This window comes from Telmatherina bonti (assembly GCF_933228915.1).
Source record: "Telmatherina bonti genome assembly, chromosome: 14".
Classification (NCBI taxonomy): Eukaryota; Metazoa; Chordata; class Actinopteri; order Atheriniformes; family Telmatherinidae; genus Telmatherina; species Telmatherina bonti.
Window position 1 is genome coordinate 15,886,314 of NC_136612.1, and position 21,718 is coordinate 15,908,031.

The 21,718-nt window shown below is 37.9% G+C and overlaps 1 protein-coding gene across 1 annotated transcript in view; it reads left to right on the forward strand.

Moving 5' to 3' along the window:
- Positions 1-352: 352 nt before the first annotated feature.
- The window catches only part of top3a (DNA topoisomerase III alpha), a 32,889-nt gene continuing 11,523 nt past the window's right edge, over positions 353-21,718 (forward strand). Inside the window, exons 1-17 of the mRNA XM_079253566.1 lie at positions 353-788; positions 2,500-2,559; positions 2,649-2,722; positions 2,813-2,888; positions 3,146-3,254; positions 3,331-3,474; positions 3,594-3,764; positions 3,854-3,954; positions 7,588-7,662; positions 7,802-7,884; positions 8,220-8,430; positions 10,331-10,516; positions 10,681-10,810; positions 12,419-12,532; positions 12,634-12,799; positions 12,928-13,074; positions 14,578-14,700. Of these exons, the coding sequence (XP_079109692.1) occupies positions 564-788; positions 2,500-2,559; positions 2,649-2,722; positions 2,813-2,888; positions 3,146-3,254; positions 3,331-3,474; positions 3,594-3,764; positions 3,854-3,954; positions 7,588-7,662; positions 7,802-7,884; positions 8,220-8,430; positions 10,331-10,516; positions 10,681-10,810; positions 12,419-12,532; positions 12,634-12,799; positions 12,928-13,074; positions 14,578-14,700 (2,195 nt within the window). The 5' untranslated portion in view covers positions 353-563. The remainder of the gene's footprint in view (positions 789-2,499; positions 2,560-2,648; positions 2,723-2,812; positions 2,889-3,145; positions 3,255-3,330; positions 3,475-3,593; positions 3,765-3,853; positions 3,955-7,587; positions 7,663-7,801; positions 7,885-8,219; positions 8,431-10,330; positions 10,517-10,680; positions 10,811-12,418; positions 12,533-12,633; positions 12,800-12,927; positions 13,075-14,577; positions 14,701-21,718) is intronic.

A 21,718-nucleotide genomic window follows, 5' to 3' on the forward strand; every position in this document is an offset into this window, starting at 1 on the left:
ATTATCTTGAAAGGTTTATTTAAAAAAAGATGTCAAGAAAGTTATGATTTTAGGTGAAATTTCTCTTTCCAAAACAATGTACTATTCCTGAAAATATTTTATTCTAAATAGAATTATCACGGAAAACACACAAATGGTAATACAACATGTGTGGATAACAGTACATTTAAATATATATCATGTGTGAAATGTTTTAGACTAAATTAAATTAGACTATCGTGTTTGTGATTTACGACAGTTTTACGACCTGGATTACGGCAGTTTTTGACAGCCCGGCGCGGATTTTGTAAACACAGCTAACTGTAATTGTTTCTGTGCTCAAAATATTTTATCCTACTGATTTCACATAACCGTTGTTTTGTTTTTTTTATTTCGTAATATTTTCCTCTTTTCCCCGTGCTTCATTTATCAGAAGTGAAGTTATTCAACTGGTCGCAAGGTTTAAGCTGTTTAAAAAACTTTCTGAAAGATATGTAGCTAGCCCGACAGCTAACATGCTAACACGACGGAGCAGCAGGGACGCTGCCTGGAGGGTCTGCGGCTTCATGTGAGGCTGGTTAGGCATGTTATTGGTGCATCTCCTCGGGAGATCTTCTCTTCGATCGGGTCTACATCGGATAAGAGCTCAGTACTTCTGCGGTGTGCAATTTGGCCAGTGTTGGGACACAGGGCAGGAGAAGGACATGATCCGAAGCCGGACTCAGATCAAGCGGGTTCTTTGCGTTGCAGAGAAAAACGATGCAGCCAAAGGGATCTCTGAAATCATGTCCAATGGCAGAGCCAGGAGGGTGGGTGTTTTCTGTCTGCACAGCAGCAAAAGTGCAACAAGTTTATATTACTTTAACGATGTAGCTGCTGTTCAACTTTTTTTTTTATCAAACAAAAATGTCAAATATTTGCATCTTCGGTTTCTGCTATTCTCTGATCTGCTTTTGTTTCCTCACAACTATGAAGATCTGGCGATTTTGCTGCTGTGTCCAAACAAATCGATGTGAAATCATCATGTTGATTATTTTTATGGAGGCACTTTTTTTAAAATTTTATTTTATTAAGTAGTTCAACATCCCAAATTGGACTATAGCAGTTTTTCTGAAGTCTGGTCCTCAGGTCCCCCTGCCCTGCCTGTTTTAGACATGATCCTCCTCCAAACCACCTGAGTCAGATCATTTAACTTCCTCATCAAGTTCTTTGCAGCTTGTTAACAAACCTTTATTTCATTCAGGTGTGTGAAAGTAGGGTTGCCTCTAAAACATGCAGGGCAAGGGGGCCTGAGGACCGGGATTGAGAAACACTGGACTATAGCAAGGCAGATATACAGTCCATGGTTAAAAAACTAGATGTTCAAAAGAATTTAATTTCATTACAAGAACAAAATGAACTAAACCAAATCCGTAAGTAGGCTGCAGGTCAGGAGAAATGAGCTGAATTGAACTCTGGTTGATTAACCCTTTTTTGGGGAAAGAAACTAACTAGTTAAATTTCAGTACTTCCACAGCTGATATAGTCTTTGTCCTTGGCCAAGATACTGAAGTCCACATTGCCCCCCAGTTTACTTCTGACTCATTTGGATAAAGTGGTTAAACTCTGAAAAATGAGCTTGCTGTAATTTTTTTGTTTCATCAGATTGGATCTGCTTGGTCTGCTCAAATGACTATAAATTAGCGTACCAGTTATAAACAGAGGCCAAAATCACAAACCAGGGACTTGTCGTTGCGAAATGCAAAACCTTTTTCAGCAATGTGACCAAATACCCAAGATATAACAGTCCTTGGATATAATGAAGAGATTGGGTTCATTTAAACCGAACAAGCATTTATTTAATTTGATTAGATTGCTTAATAGAAGCAGACAGCATTGTTGAAGAAACTACTTGTAGCTACCATGTTATAAACAACATATGACCATCTAATTGTTTACTCATTGAGTATATCTGCATATTATATATCTTAGCACTCTGTCTTGTTCTATGAAGTGTACTATAGACGCGTCTTCTTACAATACGACTGAGCGCATATCCACAATTTCTTCAGCCTTTAGGTTATGATAGGGTTAACAAAATACCATCTGGCATCGTCTGAACAAATATTTAAATCTTAGTAGATGCCGTCCTCATTTTGTGAAACATACATTAAAACAGAGGTGCCCAAAATCGGTCCTCGAGGGCCACTGTGCTTCAGCTTTTCAATGAATTCCTGATTCAACACACCCGGCTTCCATTAAATGGATTCAACAGCCAATCAAGTTCTGCACAATGACTGATTAGTTTGTGTCAGGTGTGTTTGAACAGGGATACATAGAAAACCTGCAGAATTGTGGCCCTCGAGGACTGACTCTGGGCACCCCGGCAGTATGCAAACCCGGAAAGAAAGCTGGTAATCTCTCATATCCATATTGAACAATCTCTGAGATGACCTGACAAACTCACTTCAGCTCAAAAGAACGAATAAAGCTGTTTGCTGGAGTACTGATTGTTTTATTATTTTTCTTATTTCATTTTAGAGGGAAGGAATGTCGAAGTTTAATAAGATATACGAGTATGAATATCATCTGTTTGGCCAGGTGAGCAATTACACTTTGCACACATTCACCTCAGTGTCTGGTTTTATATATTTACATTGTGTCTGAGTTTTTTCCTTTATCCCGCACAGAATGTTGCGGTAACGATGACTTCAGTGTCAGGCCACTTACTGGCTTTGGAGTTTAAAGCACCTTTCCAGAAATGGTACATTTAAATAAAGATGATTCCTTCAGCTGTATATTTACAATCACAGAGTATAAAATCAACTAACTTGATGTCATTTTTCTGTTTAAGGCACAGCTGCAATCCTGTCTTGTTGTTTGATGCTGAGGTGGAGAAATATTGTCCAGATAACATGATACAAATCAAGGTATGCATACTTCATGTTCTGTCAGAAATCTAACAATAATAATACTAATAATGGGAAATAAACAACAGTTTTTAGTCTTTTTCTCACCTATGGGTTAAATTATTAATAATTGATATTATAAAAGATATCAACTTGACCTTGGTCGATAACTGTCCTATTTTCCTCTTAATTTATTCCTTTAATACGTGAAAGCTTCCTTCTTTCTTTCCTCTAAATTTCTCCATTTCTTTTTCTTTTCTGTTTTTTTTCTTCTGTAGCGGACACTAGAGAAGGAGGTGAGGCAATGCCAGGCCTTGGTTATCTGGACCGATTGTGATAGGGAGGGAGAAAACATCGGGTTCGAGATTATCGATGTTTGCAAAGCAGGTATAGTAGGAATGTGTTAGCATGAATTATATAAGTACATTTGTAGTAACTATGTTTTTGTGCGTGTGCTTTTTAGTGAAGCCCAATTTACAAGTCTTCCGAGCAAAGTTTTCAGAGATCACCCCTGCCTCAATTCGGCGAGCTTGTGAGACTCTAACTGAGCCAGATGCTAACATCAGCGATGCTGTTGACGTTCGTCAGGAGCTGGATTTACGGATAGGTGAGCACTTGCTCCGGCAAACCAAAAAAAGATTCTTTTAGCATTAGACTAAGACTCAGTGGGTAAAAGTGTAGCATATGGAATTCTGTATATTTCTTTCTTTCTGTCATGTTCTCCAGGAGCATCCTTCACTCGATTCCAGACACTTCGTCTACAGAAGATCTTCCCAGAGTCTCTGGCCAATCAGCTGATCTCATACGGCAGCTGTCAGTTTCCCACTCTGGGCTTTGTGGTGGAGCGTTTCAAAGCTATTCAAGCTTTTATTCCTGAGACTTTCTACAAGATCAAAGGTAAAAAACTCATCCCTGACTGGGCATAAAAACCTCACCTGTGATACAACAATTCAGATTTAACATCTCTGTCTCTGTCTCTGTCTCAGTGCTCCATGAGGTGGAAGAAGATACGGTGGAGTTCACCTGGAAAAGAAATCGTCTCTTCAATCACACAGCTTGCCTGGTGCTCTACCAGATCTGCATGGAGGTATGTGCATGCTTGAAACTATGATATCTAGGCTTTATTGTGAGCTCTCCTGCATTGTTGCTATAAACAATAAAATAAACTATAAAATCTTTGGGAAATATCTAATTCTCTAGATGCTCTGCTTTTTATAATATTTTAAATATAAAATTATTTTCTTCTTTTTTTTGATAGATGCCCAGTCATGGCAAAGCAGCTTATTTTAATTAAAATATTCAATTACGTCATCTTTTCATGTAGTTTCTATGGGTGGGAAAATCGAATTATAAATCGGGATTTTTTTGCTTCACAATTTTAATATTGGTTTTTTTTTTTTGTGAAAAAAATCTATTTTTTGGTATTTGAATAAATAAATAAATAAAAATAATCCATGATGAAAAATTTTCTAATTTTTATTGATCTTTTTACTTGTCTTCTTGGGCATTATCGCAGCAGAATGATGATCTGGCTACTGTGTTGTTTTTTCCTCATTGAAATCAAGAAAAATGACGAACAAAAAAAGGTTTTCTACATTATTTTTTTGTTTTTAATTTACAACAATCAGCAATATTGAAGTATTCAGAGATTTTAAATCGAATCGGTACACAAAAAATCAGCATTGAATTTAATCGGGACAAAAGCATATCGTCACTGCCCTAGTAGTTTCTATATTAGATTTTATTATATTATAGTATTATCTGTTTGTTGTCACATTTAAGTTATAATTAACATACCACAACAAAATAGTATGTTAATAAGACAAACACTGTCATTGCTGCCTGTATACACTATATTTATTTTTGTGTTTTTGTTCAGATTTTTATGAAGACTGTGTGGTCGTGTCGATGCTTTTTAACCTTCAGCACACTGCCGGCGTATTCATGTGCCCGATTGTTGCAAGCGCTCGACAGCTGCCAGCGCATTCAAATACAGTAACACAGTTCACTGTTTGTGAACTTGCAGAGCCACATTTAAAAGACAATGATGTGTCTGAAGGCGAACTGTTTGAGCTCTCGTCTGCAGTAGTGGTGGGAAAATCGAATAAAAAAATTGAAAATCGAGAATTTTTTGCTTCACAATTTTAAAATCGTTTTTTTTTTTTGTTGAAAAATGAAGCTGGCTTTGAATTTCAAGGTAGACTGCACCCCTGATCTTCTCCAGTAAAAAGTTCCAAAGAAAAACTAAATAAATTTTGGTTTGTGTATGTTTTTTGTTTTTTTTTCAAGAAATATATGCAAAAGACAATGAAAAAGACACTATGAACATATTTTTTCATTCTTTATTTAATCATGCACAAAATACCAGGCTGTTAGAACAATAAACAAGAAAGATATGTGCTTTTGAAAGGTAGGCATGATTGTTCTTTTGTTTGTGAAAAATAATGCAGTTTTATAAGGAAAAAAACATAATTTTTTATGCAGTGTGCTGAAGGTCAACGTCTTTTTTATTACTTGTTTGTAATCCAGCTTTGGCATCTTTTAAATCTCTCATGGCCTCATGTACTTATGATTTAAAAGAGGTGTCACATAATCTCAATCAATCACAGCTATGGAGGAAAAAAGACAAGTATTTCTTGCCAATGATGCTGACAAACCCTGCAATTATCACTTAGCCAGTTCTCACCGTTTCCCACAGAGTGAGATGTGAATGTTAGGAAGCAGACGCAGGTCACCATGCCAGGACTCCATCACAGATCTGCAGTTATGTGGTTATCGAGCTTGTCAGACAAATAAGGATCAGTTAAAGAACTTTTATATGCATCTGTACATATTTACCATGAAATTATCTTTGACATTCTCGAGGATCTGACTGGATCATGAGCAACTGTCAAAAAAATAAAAACCCTCACCCAGTGCACCAAGGTCTAACTGCATGAATATCAACATCTTTTACAAGTGGCTGATGTAAAAAAAATCTTTTTTTTTGGCTGCAAAAGTTTGATTCTGCTGAAAAGAAATCAGAGTAGGTCAGCATGCTGCATGGCCCTGCATTATGCATGAAGATGCGCCCACCGTGATGCAAAGAGTCGAATGTGTTGTAGTGATACACATCTCTCAGCTCAGATTTTATTTTGTTGGATTCTCTGTTCAGAACTATATAAACTCAATTAATTTAGACTTTAATTGGGAATTTTCTTTCTTATAAAAGCTTTGAATGAATTCCCTTCCTGACAAGATTTGCAAAGACTTTTTTTTTTTTTATCACTTTTTGAATCTTCCATTTTTACACCCTGTTGTTCGTATTAGACTCATTCTTGCTATTTGTGAGTCATATCTGCATCTTTTTTTTTTATTTTATTTTTTTTACTGCCGATGGTGAAAAGACCTTTAAGATGGTAACTATTGCAGGTGTATAGGCTTTTTCTTTTTCACTCCTACAAATATGTTTACATATAAGTTACGTTATGCACCTAAACATGATGGCCTATATGCAGTCCTGCTGAAATGCCTCTGCTGGGTGGCTGTGTGTTCTGTCACGGTCAGCTTTATTTCTTTAGATCATTATATTTATGATTTGTGAACAAAACTTGATCAGAAACTGGTGATGGTATCCAGAAGCTTTGTAGCTTGAGGTACCTTTTGTTGCATGCCAAGCAAAATCTTGTCCGATTGTAGAGGCAGTGTGAAAAATAAAAGACATCTACAACGTTTCCATTACAATTAATCACATCCAGGTGATGCTAATTATATAGACTGATTGATTGATCATCAGCATGTGTGCATCTATACCGCAACTCTGGAGCATTCTAGTGCATCCCAACACAATGTCCAGGAGGAAAGACAGCATTGATGTCAGAAGCAACAGTTGCTGCTCACCAATCCTCAGGTTATAAGTGTCATGAATGAAAGCAGCAGTAGATGAGATAGGACCCAAATGCAGGGCTCACAGATGGACATATGGTATTTTGATTAAATCAAGACAAAACTTAAAAATACTGGAGGACAAAACGGAACATAACACAACTGAGACAGCTAAGCTAACACAATGAATTGGCAATGAACAGGAAAAGATGGAGCGAAAATGAAAAGGAATTAGGTAAAATACGAGAATCTGGTGTGAGAATTAGGAGCTGGAATCTGGGCAAAATGGGGAAAAAGGACAGTGGACTCAAAGACTACAAAGACCAAAAAACCAAGAAAATTAAGAACCAAGTCAGAAACCGTTAGACCACGATGGAGTCCATCATTCTACAATCAGAAGCCCAAGAATGAACATCCCAGCAGCTTCATCCAAAAGTCCGAACATGGTATTTTCTGAGAGACTGTAAAACACACAAGAGTTGCATCTCAGACTCTTCAGGCAAAGCTACAAAATAACAGCATAAGCATCACACGCTGACTGTCGATCATGGTGGTCGGGGATGATGATTCAGGCTCGACAGGACCTGGACAGCATTAGCTCCTCTGTTTACCAAAGTATTCTAGTGTCTAACATGAAGTCATCTCTCTGACAACTAAAGCTTGGCAGAAATTGGATCATGCAACAGAATTTATGGCGTCTCCTGTATGTTTGTTTCTTCTCTCTGTCAGGGTGTGTAAATGTGCGTAACAGCCGGCACAGCTCCACTATAAATTTTTAAGAGTGTTGTACTCCTGTGGGAATAAAGTGATTTTAAATCCACTTGTTAAAGGAGAAAATAATTCTATTCCTTTTCAGGATCCCATAGCAACAGTTACCTCAGTAACCAGCAAACCTAAGAGCAAATGGAGACCTCTGCCTTTGGACACTGTGGTAAGAAAATAAGCCGAAGCTGCATTATAAAACACGTGTGTAATAGAATGGAAGAAATGCAGGGGAATTTTTAGCGTGGTAGAAGAAAAGAGTTGCTTTGTCCCTCTGTCAAATGTCCTCTTGTTTATCTGTCGTACAGGAACTGGAGAAGCTGGCATCTCGAAAGCTCAGAATAAATGCCAAAGAGACCATGAAAATTGCTGAAAAACTCTATACACAAGGGTGAGTTTGGACATACATATTGTTTTAGGAGAGCCAGCGCTTGTCCTGATCCTGATCCTGATTCTGATCCTGATCCTGATCTCTCATTTGAAGTAACTTACTTGCTGGCTTGAAGCCAGTTTATGTGTAGCTGGTTTCACTGAAACAGTCAAATGTATTTTCTGTTTACTTGGCTGTAAAATAGCGTCTAAGTTCTCCCTACATTTTTTTGTACATGAAAAGCTCCACCTGGCATCGCAGGCATGCGATGGATGAGTTAACCAGTATATTTTCATTGTTTGCATACAGATGACATGTGACTGGAGTTTTCTTCCCTTTTCTTTCACTCTGCTCAGGTTCATTAGCTATCCCCGCACGGAGACAAACATTTTTCCCGAAAACCTCGCCCTCGGCCCCCTGGTGGAGCAGCAGACTCATAGCCCAGTGTGGGGGACGTTTGCCCAGCGGGTGATCGAGCAGCCGGGGGGTCCCAACCCACGGCAAGGCAAGAACTCGGATCAAGCCCACCCTCCCATTCACCCTACTAAGTACACAAACACACTGCAGGTAGGATTGGAAAAAGCAGCTTAATTTAGATTTTGATCTATTCATTTTTGCCTTTTTAACGCTTTTTTTTTTTTTGCCATTTGTGATGAAAATGTATTTATTTTTACATTTTAACATGGCATTTACTAGTTTTTGCTGTTTCAAATAATTGTGTTATTCCTTTCCTGGTGTGAAATATTTGTAATTTATACGTGTTTTTGTTTTTATTTATATGCAAAATGGCAAAAAAAGTGCTGTATAAATTAATTCTACGAACCACCAGAAGTATTTTCAAAGTTCTGGGTGTGTTCGGAGCTTGGCCAAACGACTTTATTCTTCTATGCAGCTCATCAATGGAATGAGCTTTAAAATACCCTCAGCTTCCACCCCATTTCAGAACCACTCGAAGGAATATATTTTTTCTCTGATATTAAACCCTATTTGTGATTTTAGCATTATATTAAAGTGCAGAGTTTCACACTCTTGCACCTCCTAATCTGGTCTTTCTTTCCCTCACTTCCTCCTTTTGGGCTCTCTGTGCTGACTCAGCTGCAGTGTGTGTTCAGAACAGCGAGTGTGTTGACATCCGTGCCGCTGTGACAACTCTGTGCTGAAAAGCAAAACGGAGCTGTCGCGTGACGTTATTGGCTAAGATTTGAAGTGTGGTTTCTCAGTTTTAAAATGCTGTAAGGCAGAGGTGTCCACAGGGGCCACCATGTTTTCCCGCTCCAACATGCCTGACTCAAAATTATTAGTCACTCTGCAGAACTTTATAGGTTGTTGGATCCATTTAATTTGAGTCAGGTGTGTTGCAGCGGGGTAACACTGAAACTCTGGTAGCCTGGTTTGGTAATTTGGCTCTGAAAGACAGAACTAAAGTCCAGTAGGCTGATTGGTGAGCGTCAGCTGAGTCTTGAGGCCCTGTACAACAGGCAGGTACAGCGTATGGCCTCTAACATTGTGAGCTGTGACTCCCGTCCTTTATTTGTGGAGTTTCACCTTCTCCCATCCGGACGCAGGTTCCAGGTGCCGAGCTGTAGGAAAACATTATAGGAACAATTTTGCAGCAGTCCTCCTGAATAAATTTTAGGATTTTAAATAATTTTTTATCTATTAATGTAACTATTTATTGTTTTTTTACTTTGCGAGCCATTGTGAATGTCACAATGTCTGTTCATGTGTCTATTTTGTTACTGTCTTAAATCGTATGAGGGCCGCTGTGGGCTAAATTCGAGGCTCTTTGTCCGACGCGCGTTCCAATAAACTCTAAAATACTTCTGTATTAGCAGCGACACATTTATTCTTTTCATCAAGTTCCAAGATTATGTCCAACACCTGAATAAACGGTATACTGACTAAACAGACTCCTCCAGTTTGTGTGATGCGATACGCGGTCAACAAAAATTGGAATACCTCCAAACTCACCCCAATTCCTCATCCATTCATCTAAACACCGGTGAGTTGGTACCTTTCAAACTTTGACACACACATACGCACACCCACTAACACGCCCACTACGCCTCATGAATATCCACACATACTATTATGGCTCCTACAATACCAAACCTGAAATTGCTGTGCAACAAATCTACCTACGGGTACAAATAAAGTCAACTGAACTGAACTGAACCTGCAGGATGGTAGCTCACGAGGACCGGAGTTGGAGACTGCTGCTTTAAACATCCAGCGGAAGCAGTGGACACAGATTTAGCTTATCATTAGTCATTGCCCAAAGATCACGCTAACATTGAATTTTTATAAGATCAGTTTTGCGATACAATTAAAAAGAAATTAAGTTTTGCTGGGCAATTGGAAGATATTTTATTCACCTTCAGTTTTATGATCTTTATAGAGCAGTGCATACACTTTCATGGACTTTATGATGAGTAAAATGTATTTGATCTGTCTCCATTTTGTTCAGGGCAATGAAGAACGTATATATGAGTTCATTGTCCGGCACTTCCTGGCCTGTGTATCCCAGGATGCCGTGGGGCAGGAGACGGTGGTGGACATAGACATCGCTCAAGAGAAGTTTTCCACCTCTGGACTCATGATAATCGCAAGGAATTATCTTGATGTTTACCCATATGACAGGTGGAGCACAAAGGTAGGGTGTGTGTGTGTGTGTGTAAAGCCCAGTTAATAAAGATAATTTTTCCTTGTAGAGGTGTAAATATTTTGCAATGTTGGCTGAAAGCAACACAAACTGAACACCGATGGTCTTTAAATAACTCCTGCCTGACAAGATTTGTTGATTTTTTTCTTTTGCAGGTGATCCCAGTGTATGAACACGGCTCTCAGTTCCAGCCCTCTGCGATAGAGATGGTAGACGGACAGACTAGTCCACCACAGCTTCTTACAGAAGCCGATCTCATATCTCTAATGGAGAAGCATGGCATCGGTAGGTTTTAAACACACCAAAGTAGCAACTTTGTTCTCAGCTTTCTTTCCAGAAAGCCCAGAAATTTTAGATTTCTGGGCTTTTTTGATGAGTGGAACGAAGTGGAACGAAGGAAAGGGGAAGAAGAAAATGCATTTCAAACTGCAGTCAATTCCCTTCGTCTTTTAATCATTGTGTTACTCGTATTCGGTCCTCTGTTAGCACGTTTTGTGTATCCATTCTCCTCTTTTCTCCATCCACTTAATTCTGTTCAGGGTTACAGTCCCAGCTGCTATCTGCCATAAGGTAGACTCAGGACAAGTTTCCAGTCTGTTTCCAACTGATGAAGTTTATTTTGTAACTCTGACTACTCCGCTGGTACGCGGAAGATCTAACGAGACAGCGTCAACACTTTGCAAAATATCTCAGGAACCACATAATGAAACTTAATGGGGATTTCACAAGCACACTATCTATTGTGAGCTAGGTACAATTCTAGCCTTTCGAGAAGGTCCAGCTGTTAATTGCGGTGTTATTTCCGGAAACTTCACATGTGAATTCCACCACCCTACGTTCGTGATTCATTACATTTTGTGGTTAAAAATGTGTAAATTATGTTAGTGAACCTCAAAATTGAAGCTACATGTAAACACTGATGATTTTCTAACAGTCTATTGACCAATAAGATGCTCAGATTTCTTCTTTTTTTGTTTTTATGACGGTGACATTCAGTTGGAGCCGCCAAAGACGAGCTTGAGTTGAAATAGTTATCTTCCAGAATTGAAAACAAAGTAATAATAAAGTAAAAAATCTTTTTGTCCTGATAGCCAAAGCCTGAGAGAAACATACTTAAAAATGAGAAAGCTTCCACATTGTTGATCTGTGTCTTTTTTTTAAATTAAATTCTGTGACATTCAATTTCCGTTTTGTTTTTTCTTTTGGTTTTATACTCCTATAATTATTGATCCATCCATGCGGCATCATTTTAGGATACATATTATGATTGCCCAGGTTGTCCTGAAAAAAAGATTTTCATTAATTGACTGTGTGTGAAAGGGTTGAGATTATATGTACATTAATAGACAGGTCAGGTGAACAAAAAGTAGCAATAAATGTCTTGGAGTTTTAAGGGTTAATTTGCTTGTGTTGTGTTGTTTGCACTTTTCAGTCTTTTCTTCTGTACTCACCTGGTGAATAAAATCCTCTAAAGTTATCACACTGATACTGATTTTAAAATTTGTTTTAATCTTTGTCAACAGCAGCCCATAAAACCAGATTTTTCAGGACAAATTCATAGAGTAGAAACAGATCAGGGAAGTATCTAATGTTTGATGCATTACAAAACTCCTGCAGCACACAGAGGTCACCATTTAAACTGCACATATAAGCAGTATTCTGTGGGTGGACTGCAGATTTGCCAGATGCACCGTATGTGTGCTTATGTTTTTATTTTGCACATATACACACATAGGAAAAGTATAAATTTTCCCTTTCTGTTGCCTAAAGGTAACCTGTAAATAACTCTGTGGCCTTTAATGTTCACTTGTTGACTTAACGTAGACCTTATTTCTTAAATTTGCTCTTTTATGTGTAATGTTTATTATGCTGTCCAAATTATGTGTGTCACAGGCACAGATGCCACTCACGCAGACCACATTGAGACTATTAAGAGCCGCATGTACGTGGGCTTGACTGCAGACCAGAGGTTTCTCCCTGGAGAGCTCGGCATGGGACTAGTGGAGGGTATGTGCATACCTCCCTCTATGCCACTTTATACCATAAACCTTAAGATATTGAAATGACTCTCAGTTGTGCGATGTATCTAAGTACATGTGTCTGTTTAGGTTACAACTCCATGGGTTACGAGATGTCAAAACCAAACCTTCGTGCTGAGCTGGAAGCAGACCTGAAGCTGGTGTCAGAGGGCAGGAAGGACAAACAGACTGTCCTTCAACACCACATCCAGAAATACAAAACCGTCTTCACTGAGTCTGTGAGGAAGGCAAAAAAGTTCGTGTTTTTTTTTTTTTTTACCCTTATGTTTGTATATCAGATGCTGTCAGTGGGCCTAAATAAACAACAGTCCTGTCACTGCAGCTTGTTGGCAACAAGTCAGCTTTCCGTATTTTTTGCTGCAGGCTAGATGAAGCCCTGACGCCGTACCTGGGAGCTGCTCTGGAGATGACTGAAGCAGAGCAGCAAGAGATGGAGATCCCACTGCCGGTCAGGAAATGTCCTAACTGCGGTCGGGACATGGTGCTGAAGAAGAGGAGGGAGGGAAACAGGTGAGAACAGAGAAAGAGTAGGAGGTTGTTGTATGAATACATCAATTCAATCATCAACAATGCCGTAGCGTCAGTTGAAAGGTGAGCTGTCCAACTATGGTAAAGGTAGACTATACGACCTTAGTTATTATAATTCTAGAAATAAAGTTAACGTAACTATTGTAGGTACTGATGTGGCCTGTTTTGAGCTTGCATTATCATCAGAGGTTAAAGAAAAGAAAACAGCCAAGTATGTTTTCAGTGTAACTGGAGAACTCCAGATATGCCACTCTGTGTGTTGTGTTGGAGAAGGCACGAATTTTACGGATTTGACGTGGAACATTTAGGAGTCCAGCATTCATGATAAAGCTTTGATTTTTTTTTCTGTTTATTAACAAAACTTATATGGAATAAATCTTATACTGTTGAAAAGTCTATTTATTTCCACTGTAAATGACACTGCATTAGTAATAATTTACAGGTTGTGGTTCATTCTGTTTTTGTCTAAATAACACAAATATTCTTTTATTATAATGTCTGATTTCAGGAATGAAATTTCATTATGATATTTTAGTTGCTTCTTGTGTTTTTGATATGAATGGAAGTGATTGTGCTAAATCAGCTTGTGATATGGTCTCGTATTGATCATCGGCTCCTGAATCAAATCAAATTCACATGGTTTTATAGAAGGATTTGTAATATTAGAAAATGCAGAATCAACTGAATTGATATGGGGTAATACTGTGATTAAACTTTATATTTACACCCCTAGCTGAAACCAAACTAACCCACATGTTTGTCTTCTTGCTCTAAAAACACATCTCCACGGTTGTTTTGGTATTTTCTAAGCTCCTTCACTAAGCAGTGTTTAAAAAATGCCCTTTTAGGTGCAAGTGGCTCAGATTTTTTCTCTTTAGCTTCCTGGTAGGAAAACTCCTTCAGACGTCATTTATCCATCACATTCAGCGTTTTGTGTGACTTATATCTTTTTTTTTTTTTCTTTCAAAGATGTGTTTTATTTGTTTGGATACTTTAAAGTGCTGTCTGTATTTTTCCTTTAAAGGTGGAGTATGTAAGATTTTCAATATTTTCTAAATAAATTAACTAATTTAATTTAATAACACATCAAATATGGACAGACTGGAACCTACATGTTTAAAAAAAAAACTAATCTAATTATGATTGTAGTTATTTTTTAAGTTAATTTATTTTGAAAATATTGAAAATCTTACATACTCCACCTTTAAAACAGCTAAATGGATTAGACTTTCTAAAAATGCAACTCATACTAACATTACTAACAGATCTGTAGTGTATAACAGAAAGGCATGCAAGGCATAAGTTGCTCCAAGCTGGTATTTTTTAACATAGACAGCTTAGTTTTATTAGTTTGTTTTGCACACAAGAAAGTTATCAAATGAAAATGTCTTTTTATGTGATTTTGCTTGAATCAAATGAGGCATAATCCATCACTGGAATTTGTCTGTTTTTTTCCTGATTCACCTGCTCTGTCTCCTCCTGCAGTAAATACCTGTCTTGTACGGGCTATCCAGCCTGTAAGACAGCAGTGTGGTTCCCCGACATGGTGCTGGAGGTCAGCAGGGACGAAAGCATATGTCCCACATGTCAGCCAAGCCCCATTCACATGTGAGTATGGAATTTTATTTTTTTAAATAGACATTTTATTGAGACGAAATAAAAAATTGGCTTATTTCTCTTTAAAAGCAGCACCAACTGAATAAGAAGTAAATAAATTATTAATGAATAAGCTGTATAAAAAGTCTGGTCACAGGGACTTCTAAAGTCTTACAAGACAATAAGATATATTTTTCAAAAGTTAGTAAATGTATTACCGAATGACAATACTCCTGTCGCTGTAGCCAGTAAATGTCTATGTATATGTATATATATATATATATTTATTTCTCTGAATTTTAATGGTTTTATAATTAAATTCGGCTGATTAGGATGAAGTTAATTCTGTGAATACACTGATTGTTTTTCACAAAAGTACACTAAGAAGTTTGTGTTGTGCTCGCATTTGTATGACCTCGCCATCAGTTTGTACTGAAGGTGTTTGTAGAACAAAACTTGCTGATGTTGGAAACTGGAGTTAAATTAAGAAAGAATCTAATCAAACCAGTTTATTTGTAAACATCAATAAGCGTTGACCAAAGTGATACAGAAGTAACGTGGGATGAAACAGTAAAAACAGTACTACACAAGCAGAAAGAAACAGCAAAAGATGTAATGATGGAGTTTAGTTTAAATGCAGAAGGAAACAAAAAATGTTTTCAGAAAGAGTTTGTAGATTTCGAGTGTTGAGAGGTCCTGATATGAAACGGCAGGTCGCTGTAAAAGTTCGGTGCAACTACAGCAAAACTCAGCAAGAGAGCGATCTCTGCAGAGTTTAAAGTTAAAGGTTCAACAGAAATCAAAAAGTACCGACTCTTTTGACAACTTTCGAAACAAACAGGAAGATTTCCTCTGACAACGTTGTTTGTTTATTCATAGTAAAGTTGTCCAAAAATACCCTCCGGGTTTCTTTTGTTTGTTTTTTTTCTTTCCAAAAAGTTAGAAGAAATACCCTTTTGTATTTTTTCCCTCTTCAGGTTAGAAAATGTAATGTCATCTTGACTTTGTCATAAAGACGTAAAGCCTGAAGCAGACACTGTTACGTAGCTGATACGTGTTATGATTTTCTGCTCTGCAGGGAAATTAAACTGGATCTAAATCACAAAGTTATTTTATAGACAACTAGAAAAACACTAGGAGGGCGCAAACCTCTGCCAAGGCCGTGAAAAAGTTCCTGGATCCAAACGGTGATCTGGATCACCACCAAAACTAATACAGTTCTTCCTTTTTACATTTCCAACAACTCCTGGAAAATTTCCTGAAAGTCCGTCTAACTTTTTGAGTTATGTTGAACACAAACAAACAGATAAACGTCAGTAAAAACATAAACTTATTGGCAAAGGTAATAATATTAAAAGAAGAGAGTAAAATGTGAATGTGTTGCGGTTGGGGAAACACTTTACAATACAAGACACAAAATCTGCTTTGTTACTAGGAAACGCCTTGTGGTGAATCAGGAACAAATGAGTATGTAACCAGTACTTGCTGGTGACCACAAAGACCGGGCTTATTAAGAAACGACTGGAATTCATGGTTCCAGGAAGTATTGGGTTAATTACCCATTAGTTCCCGATTCACCCCAAGGTGTTCCGTAGTAACGAAGCTCATTATGTGTCCAGTATTGTAAAGCGTTACCTTGGATGCCAGTATTACATGGAATACGTATTATGGCAATATATTTGAACTAAACATTTGTTCGTTCTTTTTTCATTAAAACACAATATTGTTTGATGATTAGAGCGAATAAGTCTGTAAAACGGGCCAAAGGGCCTGATGCTGCATAAATGGACCCTCATTGACGTCGCATACGTAAGAAAATATAATGTTGATAAAAAACACACCCTGCCTGATGCAAGACAGTTAAAGGCAACAATAAGGTCTAAAAGTACAAAAATAGCAGAAGTAAAAATAAAGAAATAAACAGTTTATAAAAGATCTGAAGAAGTGATGTTTCTGTGTCTTTGAAACCCGACTGGAATGTTTCAGTGACCCATTTCTGTCCAGGAAGGTCTGGAGCGGATATAAAACAGCTGTCTAAAAAAACCTGGGAGAGAAAAGTCAGCTGAGTTACTGTGAAAAAATTTCAAATAATGCTGTAAATCAATAATTTGTAATACCACTGAGTTAACTAAATGAGACATAAAGATCTGTAAGAGTCTAGTGAAGGTGGTGGTGGGCTGGTAGCAGCCCTTCTTTCCTGAGTAGATCAGTTAGTTAGATCAGCCTACTTCTATTGGATTTTATTTAGAATACACGCAATTTGATTAATTTATGTAACAAAATCAATATTTCTTAAATGTTCAAGACATTCTAAGAAAGTTTTTTATTAACCTTTTCTATGTATTCTATGAAATATATATATAAAATAATTCATAATTATATTATGTAAATCTTCTATAAAATAAAGTTGTATCATTTGTTTTTCCATTTATCTTGCGCAAAATGATGTTCAATTATATCATAATATAACATATAATTTATAACATATATATATATATATATATATATATATATATATATATATATATATATATATATATATATATAAAATAAATATAAAATATAATGAATATATTATATAAATGATCATAATGTAATTACACAAGTTTGCATTTGCGACAAATTGGAAAAACAGATATATTTTATAGAAGATTTACATAATATAATTGTGATTATGTATGACTCACTAACATCAAAAGTTGTTTATTTACAAAAATACTATTGTCTTTTATGAATATGCAAGAAAAAAGCTTGTAAATAGGTGTTAGGGGTGACATAGAAAGCCTGTTAATGTGACCATCAAAATTAGATATCTTGGAGTAATCGGATTACTTCAATAATGTGAGTCGATACATTATTCACTTCTGAAATACAATATTCCATAGACTGCGTCTGGATTTATTTTCAGAGTGCACACATGCATAGTGATGTCACTTCCTGTTAGTTTTTAAAACATATCTTTGTCGAACACAGCAAACATTACTCCGCCGTAATGTCAGCTGCGCATGTGAGAGGTGATAAGTTGTTAGTTTACAGCTGAATGTAACCCAGCGATGGATAAAAAATTGGACTTTGTTCGTTAATCAAGAGAAGCGGCTTTAGAACAGATAGATGCTTTTCCCAGCTGTCAGCATTATTCACCCAAGAACATTTTTCCTCCTTATCTATGAAATTTCTGAACATTTTCCAATATTAAATGCAGAATTTTACCACTTAATGTTCAGTAACAAAGTTACTACAAGTTATTTTTAACAATCTGAATTTGACATAATCTAGATGAGGGAAATTGAGTTTAGATTAAAGGGGCCCTGATGGTATTTGGAGTTTTCTGAGCTTTCTACAGTGTTACAGTGTTGAATCCTCATCAGACATGTGAACGGCGCACATTTTTTTATCACCTAAACGCATGTTTGAGTTTGAGTTTGAGTTCCAGCACTCTCTCCGTTTGGTTTCCATGGCGATGAAAAACGCGTCTTTTAGAGAGTTTTTTCTACCTGGAAATCCTTGTGACGTCCCGGGGGATAAGGTTCGGTGATTGGTTACCTTCTACTGGTTAACAAGGGCATGTACAAATACATCAGGCGGGTGGAAAACGTGGGATAAAGTTATTTCCAACGATGGCTGGTGAGTTTACCAGAGAGACATCCTGCTGCATTCATTGCTGTGGGTTGCTGTTTTCCACTTCGTTTTCAGGGTCTGATTCAGGTTCCAACATGTAGGGCTGTATGCTATGTGCTGACATTGTATTTTGTTTTTTTTTATTGAGTTCATATTAGCCTAATCCTTCTGTTTATGAGATGTTACAATGAAGGCGAAAGCAGTTGTGGTGCGCTCTCCCGATGTAGTGCAGTGGCGGGAGGCGGGGCTTAATGCGGAAGAGTCTTAATCCACTCGTTTTGCCCGCAGGCTGATCTGACAGCCTACGGAGAGGGTCGGTCTGAAGTAAATAAAGCAATTTGTGAAAATAACTCGATCAATCCCAGCCCTTCTGGTCTCAGAAATAAAATTAAATTAGCCTGAAAGGCACATAATAGTTCTACTTTAAAGTGACACAAAAAACCTTTAAATTGTGTAAATAAGATCCAGTCAAGCATCTATAAATCATGTAAGCGTAGACTCGCTGTTGTTACTGGAAAAGGAAAAAAAACTGATCATCAGATTTTATGAGTCGACAATGGGTTAATTAAATTAGAATCAATCTAATTTATTTAAACAACTAACTCACTTTTAAAAAGAATTATTGATGCAAAACTACGTTATTGCTCAACAGTATTGATGCTTGTTGTAGGAACTTGTAGAGCATTGTGGGATTTACTGCTCCAAGGTTTCAAACAGAAACGATGGGCCATTTGAGATGCCGTGAGACTCACACAAAAATGACTTCACACATTTGGATTTTTCTGTGTTTAGTTTTATTCTTGCTTTGACTAGCAATAAAGTTGTTGGAAGAGTTGCCAAGTGACCTGGATGCTGCTAAATTAGATGCATTCTAAGTGACAGGCAGGTAAGACTTAGTCACTTTTCTGTTTTCACTGACTGCCTTTACAACGTCACCAAAGGGAAGATTGTTTACATTTTAGAAAGAACTGGTCAGTGTCTAAAACAAGACAAGGGGAAGTTATTCTGAACTCAATAAACAAGTTTTGTAAAATGTGCATGTGTAGCAGGAAACAGCTTGGATTTACAGTGAAGATCTTGACAGTAAATTTCAGACTTATTTTGTTTTCTCAACACAATTTAAATTTTCGCAGTTAAACATAAATCAACTACATTAAAAAGTATTCTTTCCTTCGGTGGTCTCCTTGATGCCGTGTACCTTCAGTGTGTCATTTTTCCCTATCAGCTGTGCAAACGCCAACAAACTGAGGACACTGCGGCTCTCAGTGGCCTATCTGATAAAAGAAATTTGTCCAAATTCTTGTTTACACAAGTAGGCGGTAACCCCTTGAGCAGTAGCCTCAGCTCAGTCCAAATATAGGGCATGCTCACTAGCAGCGAGCCAAAGAGCTCCACACCAGCTTTTGTTACCATAGCAACCAATCTGGTACAGAGCGCAAAGTTGAGCTCCAGCAGTTGTTCTGAAACAATTTAAAAAAAAAAAAAGAAATCAACCAGCAGCTTTCAGCTTGTTGGATATCTTAAACAGCAGATGAATCAGGAGGAATCTGTTGCTTTCTGTTCCTCAGTTCCTCACTGGTCACCATGGCAACATGATGTATTAATGAAATGAAAAATATATGCTTAACTATTTGCCAAACGGGAAAAATATTAACTTTACACACACACACACACACACACATATATATATATATATATATATATATATATATATATATATATATATATATATATATATATATATATATGTATACTTAAAACTTAAAACACACACTAAGAAGTGCAAGGAGGACTACAGGAAGAAGTCAGAAAGTCAGCTCCAGCAGAATAACGTGAGGGATGTGTGGTCTGGAATGAAGATCACCAGCTTCAAGTTAAAGGGGGACCAGCCTGATGGAAGTCTGGACAGAGCTAATGAGCTGAACATATTCTTCAACAGGTTCAGTTCACCCCCTACCTCCAGCCCAACAGACCACACACCCTCCATCAACCCACTGCTTTCCTGTCACACCTCCAATCTGTCACCCTGCAGCTCAGTCATGGACCAGAACACAGCTTCATCTTCCTCCACATCAGGACATCCTGAGACCTCCACCTTGTTTGTCTCCTGCAATCAGGTCATGAAGCAACTTGAGAAACTGAACCAGAACAAGGCTGCAGGTCCAGATGGTGTCAGTCCCAGAGTTCTCCAGACCTGCTCAAAACAACTATGTCCGATTCTCCAGCACCTTTTCAACACCAGTCTGAGACAAAATAGAGTCCCAGTGCTGTGGAAAACCTCCTGCCTTGTTCCAGTGCCTAAAAAGACACAACCAGCTGAACCAAGTGACTACAGACCAGTTGCCCTGACATCTCACATCATGAAAGTCCTGGAGAGACTCTTACTGGCTCACCTCAACAAGCAAGTAAACACCTTTCAGGACCCATTACAGTTTGCATATCGTAATGGACTTGGGGTTGAAGAGGCCATCATATACCTGCTCCAGAGAGCACACTCTCATCTGGACCATTCAGGCAGCACTCTGAGGGTCATGTTCTTTGATTTCTCAAGTGCTTTTAATACCATTCAGCCTGCTTTATGTGAGAAGCTCCATAAATTCCAGGTGGATACCTCCACAACCACCTGGATCTATGACTGTCTCACAAACAGACCCCAGTTTCTGACACTGAAAGGTTGTGTGTCTGAGATGGAGGTCAGCAGCACTGGTGCACCACAAGGAACTGTTCTCTCGCCATTCCTCTTCATACTGTACACCTCAGACTTCCAGTACAACTCTGAGTCCTGTCATCTGCAGAAATACTGCAGAAATATAGCATAGTACAGATAACTGGTCAGTCAGTTTGTTAAATGGTGCGGTGACAATCATCTTATATTAAATACCAGCAAAACAAAAGAGATGATTGTTGACTTCAGGAGGAGCAAGAATAAGCAAAGCACTGTTTCCATCCTGGGAGAGGAGGTGGAGGTGGTGGAGGAATACAAGTATCTTGGAGTTCAGCTGGACAACAAACTGGACTGGAAATGCAACACTGAATACATCTACAAGAAAGGTCAGAGCAGACTGTACTTCTTATGGAAGCTGAGGTCGTTTAAAGGGATGCTATTATGGTATTTGGAGTTTTCTGAGCTTTCTACAGTGTTACAGTGTTGAATCCTCATCAGACATGTGAACGGCGCTGTTTTTTATCACCTAAACGCATGTTTGAGTTTGAGTTTGAGTTCCAGCACTCTCTCCGTTTGGTTTCCATGGCGATGAAAAACGCGTCGTTTTAGAGAGTTTTTTTCTACCTGGAAATCCTTGTGACGTCCCAGGGGATAAGGTTCGGTGATTGGTTACCTTCTACTGGTTAACAAGGACATGTACAAATACATCAGGCAGGTGGAAAACGTGGGATAAAGTTATTTCCAACG